Genomic DNA, 4,518 nt, shown 5'->3' with positions numbered 1-4,518 from the left:
TCCCACAGTTTTGGTATATTTATCGGCTATTGCCATTTGCTTTTTGTTTTTCTCTTTGGGTTTATTAATGTAAAGCAGGGATTATTAACCTACAGTCCAGGAAGCCTGTGAATTTGAATGGGGAAAAAATTACGATTTTTACCACCTTTTAACTAAATTTAACATTTTATTTCATTGTGAATAAAGCCATAAACTCAAAGTGGTAATAACAGTACCTGTGATTTTGTCATTACTGATAGAAATCACAGACATTTTACACTACATTACAGTTGTTGCAGATACGTTGTAAGTGAAATACCATTTACACTCAAAACTACTTTGAAATTAGACCTCCTGCTGGATCTTGTTTTTAACGTGTTTAAACAAATAACAAAACATGTTTACATTTTTAATATTTTGATAATTATATTTCATTATCATTTGTTTCCTTTATAATCTATATTTTATATATTTAAAAACATCTTTCTGAGAAGGGTCCCCCAGGTTTCACCAGTGAGGTTCATGGCATGCACACACACACAGACACACATACGCATGCACACCACAGAGTAAGAACTGATTTAGAGACTAACATTGACACTGGTGCCTGAGACGCAAGACTGAAATCAGAAAGTTCTCCCAAAGATACACAGTTGTTTTAAAGCTAGGGGTGAGGGAGGAAATCTGCAGATTCCATAGGAATGCGCTCCCTGGAGCCTGCTGGGGTGCTGTCCTTGTGTTCTGGCTGGCTGTTATTTGTCTCTGTCCCTGCTACATGTCTTAAAGGACTTGTCTGGATCTCCAGTTCCTAGCATAGTGCCTAGCACAGTGCAGGTTCTCAGTGAGTTTGTAGAGTGAATGGAAATACAAACTGGAAATATATCCTTGTTGAAATCAGCACACCGGCAGTCCTGTTGAATGAGGGGGACATGTGTAAGAGTGTGTGTGTGTATGTGTTTGTGTGTCTGTATATGTGTTTGTGTTTGTGTGTGTGTGTAAAACCAGGTGGGGACATAGGGACGATTATTGGGGTGTGGGTATATAAATTGGAATGTTCTTTTTCAAAGAAACTCCAAACAGACTTCCGGAAGGTTATTTTCTAAGAATCTTGCTGGCAGTGGGAAGGCAACCCCCACTGTGCACAGCCCCACCCGGGCTCACGTGGCCACCACTCTCTTCCCTCATGAAGGGCTGGCTCCCCAGTATACATAAAGCTCTCTGGAGCTCGGGCATGAGCCAGCAAGGCCACCCATCCGGACACCTCTCAGCACAGCAGAGCTTTCCAGAGGAAGCCTCACCCAGCCTCTGCACTGAGGTTCTTCTGTGCACGTTGCTGCAACTTTGGGTCCGAGATGCCAGCTGTCCAGGTGCTGCTTCTGGCCTGCCTGGTGTGGGATGTGGGGGCCAGGACAGCTCAGCTCCGGAAGGCTAATGACCGGAGTGGCCGATGCCAGTATACGTTCAGTGTGGCCAGTCCCAATGAATCCAGCTGCCCAGAGCAAAGCCAGGCCATGTCAGTCATCCATAACCTACAGAAAGACAGCAGCACCCAGCGCTTAGACCTGGAGGCCACCAAAGCTCGGCTCAGCTCCCTGGAGAGCCTCCTCCACCACCAGTTGACCTTGGACCGGGCTGCCAGGCCCCAGGAGACCCAGGAGGGGCTGCAGAGGGAGCTGGGCACCCTGAGGCGGGAGCGGGACCAGCTGGAAACCCAAACCAGAGAGTTGGAGACTGCCTATAGCAACCTCCTCCGAGACAAGTCAGTTCTGGAGGAAGAGAAGAAGAGACTGAGGCAAGAGAATGAGAATCTGGCCAGGAGGTTGGAAAGCAGCAGCCAGGAGGTAGCAAGGCTGAGAAGGGGCCAGTGTCCCCAGATCCGAGACACTGCTCGGGATGTGCCACCAGGCTCCAGAGAAGGTAAGAATGCAGAGTGGGGGGACTCTGAGTTCAGCAGGTGATATGGCTCATAGTGACCTGCTACAGGTGCCCCAGGCCTCCCTGCCAGCCCTTTCAGAGACTGCACAGCTAGCACAAGACAGATAAGGAAAGCACAGCAATCACCTTCAAGTATTACTAGTAATTTAGCTCCTGAGAACTTCATTTAGGTTAGTGGTTCAGAGTTCTTGTGCCCCTCCACGACAGTTTTGATAGTCTGTAGCAAAAGGAGAAATAAAAGGACTGGGTGAGACGTGTCTGCATATGAGCAGTAGAAAGTTGCCTACTGTCCCTTTTGAAAAACACTATCCTTTTTTGAACCTTTGTTTAGATTGTTATTCGTACCTTTTGGTGTTAAAATGACCTTTATTTATGAAATTACAATAGATTTAGGAAATGATAATAAGTGGTAAGTTTTTGTTTATTTTTAAATGTTTTTCCTTGGTAAAATAAAGAGGTGGCACCTCTCTGTCAGTTCCCTCAATATGTTGTTCTGAAAGTTTTCTTACTCAGTCCAATCTGAGAACCTCTGCTTTTAAGTCACCAAATTCTTGCGATGACTGATAGGCTGTTCCGTTCATCCTGGTTCCTTCTTGCCTGAAGGTGAGTCTGCATGTGTGTGTGTGTGTGTGTGTGTGTGTTGTGGGAGGGAGAATGCTCCTCTTATTAGCTGGGAAGACAGTATTTGTGTCACTGTTTGTGAAAGTGTGCTCCCAAATATTTGCTATTGAGGAAGTGGTCTAATCATGAGGAACTAAGCAAGTAAATTCAGTTGTTGGACAATTAGTTTGGATGGGTCAAAGATGTCAGTGCCAAGGAAGAAAGAAAAAAGGGGTTGGGACGGGCTTTTTCTATATTAAAGATACTAAAGAAATGTGTTAACCAAATGTAGTGCATGAGTCTTGATTGGTGTCTTCATCCAAGGGGGAAAAATGCTATGAGGAACAGGTTTGGGGTAACTGAGGCAATGTGAATATAGACTGCTCATTACTATGTTACTGTATTAATGTTCAGTTTCTTGGTGAGATAATGATACTGTGGTTGTGAAGTATAAAATCTTTGTTCTAAGGATATACATGCTTAAGTACCCAGGGGTGAAGCGTCAGGATGTCTGCAATTTGCTTTCAGATGGTTGAAGAAAGACTGCAAATATATAGATGACGAGAGAAAGAAAGGTAAAACAACTGTGGCAAAATACTAATAACTGGTGAATTACAAACTGGTGAGTCTATGTATATGGGGAGCTTATTGTACTATTCTTTCAGTCTTTCTACAGGCTTGAAAAACTTCTTTTGTGGTCATTTAACAAGTCTTTGGGGATTTATTAGATGTGCTTCCTAATTTTATATTTCTTCCTGATCTTTCCAACTAGTTCACTTTTGAAATAAGGGCAACATCCCATTATATTGAAGACCAAACATGGAAGTTCTTTTCTAGTAGTGGATGGTTTTCATAAGAAGGAAATTACATTAGTACAAGAATGTGGAACTGGAAAGGGACTTAACGAGCATCCAGTACCACTGGCTGATTTTTGCAGATATGGAAACTGAGGCCCAGAGAGGCTATTCAGTTTGTTGATGGCCACCTACCAGTTAATGGCAAAGCTAGAATTCTGGCCTCTTCCTCTGAGGTTCAGTGACTTCCTTTTCTTTTCTTTCCTTTCTTTCTTTTCTTTCTTTTCCTTCCTCTCTCTCTCTGTCTCTCTCTCTCTTTCACAGAGTTTCACTCTTGTCGCCCAGGCTAGAGTGTAATGGCATGATCTCAGCTCACTGAAACCTCTGCCTCTTGGGTTCAAGCAATTTTCCTACCTCAACCTCCTAAGTAGCTGGGATTAAAGGCATGTGCCACCATGCCGGGATAATTTTGTATTTTTAGTACAGACAGGGTTTCACCCTGTTGGTCAGGCTAGTCTCGAACTCCTAACCTCAGGTGATCCACCCACCTTGGCCTTCCAAAGCATTGGGATTACAGGCGTGAGCCACTGCAGCTGGCCATGAGGTTCAGTGACTTTCAGGACCTTTAGCTGACCTCTGACATAAGTCTTAGACATAAGACCCTAAAGGTAAAAGACAGAAAGGTACAGGAATGCTTGGAACAAAAGATCTGTTTCAAGGTTCCAGATCTAGGGAAAAGGGAGCATTCTGGAGGCTGGAATATAAGTCTGGGTGTGCTTTTTTGCAGGAGTGGCAAGAACTAGGTGTGGAGGTTTTGGTAGAGAAGCTTAGTGAGGCTGAGTGGACAAAGGTAAGGCCTGAGAAGGCAGCCTTTCCGTATTCCACCTGCAGCTCAAATTGTTACCACCACTTTCTTGATCATGTATTAATAGTTGTTATGTAGAAAAAAACTTCTTGTAACAATGGAAATCACTTGTTTATATATACATATAATATGACATATTTTACTACATAACTCTTATTACAAAGTTATATAGAAATTTTTCTACTCTGGGCTTATATAAAAGTTTCATATATGTACATATATAAATTTTATGTATATATAATAGTTTTTGAAAAGTAGAAAAAATTGGCCAGGTGTGGTGGCTCACACCTGTAACCTTAGCACTCTGGGAGACCGAGGTGGGCAGATCACTTGAGGTCAGGAGTT

The 4,518-nt window shown here is 43.3% G+C and overlaps 1 protein-coding gene across 1 annotated transcript in view; it reads left to right on the top strand.

Annotated features, from left to right (window-relative positions):
- Positions 1-1,078: 1,078 nt before the first annotated feature.
- Positions 1,079-4,518, top strand: part of MYOC (myocilin, trabecular meshwork inducible glucocorticoid response) — a 16,522-nt gene continuing 13,082 nt past the window's right edge. Inside the window, exon 1 of the mRNA XM_011962297.1 lies at positions 1,079-1,896. Coding sequence (XP_011817687.1) covers positions 1,332-1,896 — 565 coding nt within the window. The 5' untranslated portion in view covers positions 1,079-1,331. The remainder of the gene's footprint in view (positions 1,897-4,518) is intronic.

The sequence above is a fragment of the Colobus angolensis genome, unplaced genomic scaffold, assembly GCF_000951035.1.
Source record: "Colobus angolensis palliatus isolate OR3802 unplaced genomic scaffold, Cang.pa_1.0 Scaffold59, whole genome shotgun sequence".
Taxonomy (NCBI): domain Eukaryota; kingdom Metazoa; phylum Chordata; class Mammalia; order Primates; family Cercopithecidae; genus Colobus; species Colobus angolensis.
This window is presented reverse-complemented; position numbering and strand designations above follow the sequence as displayed.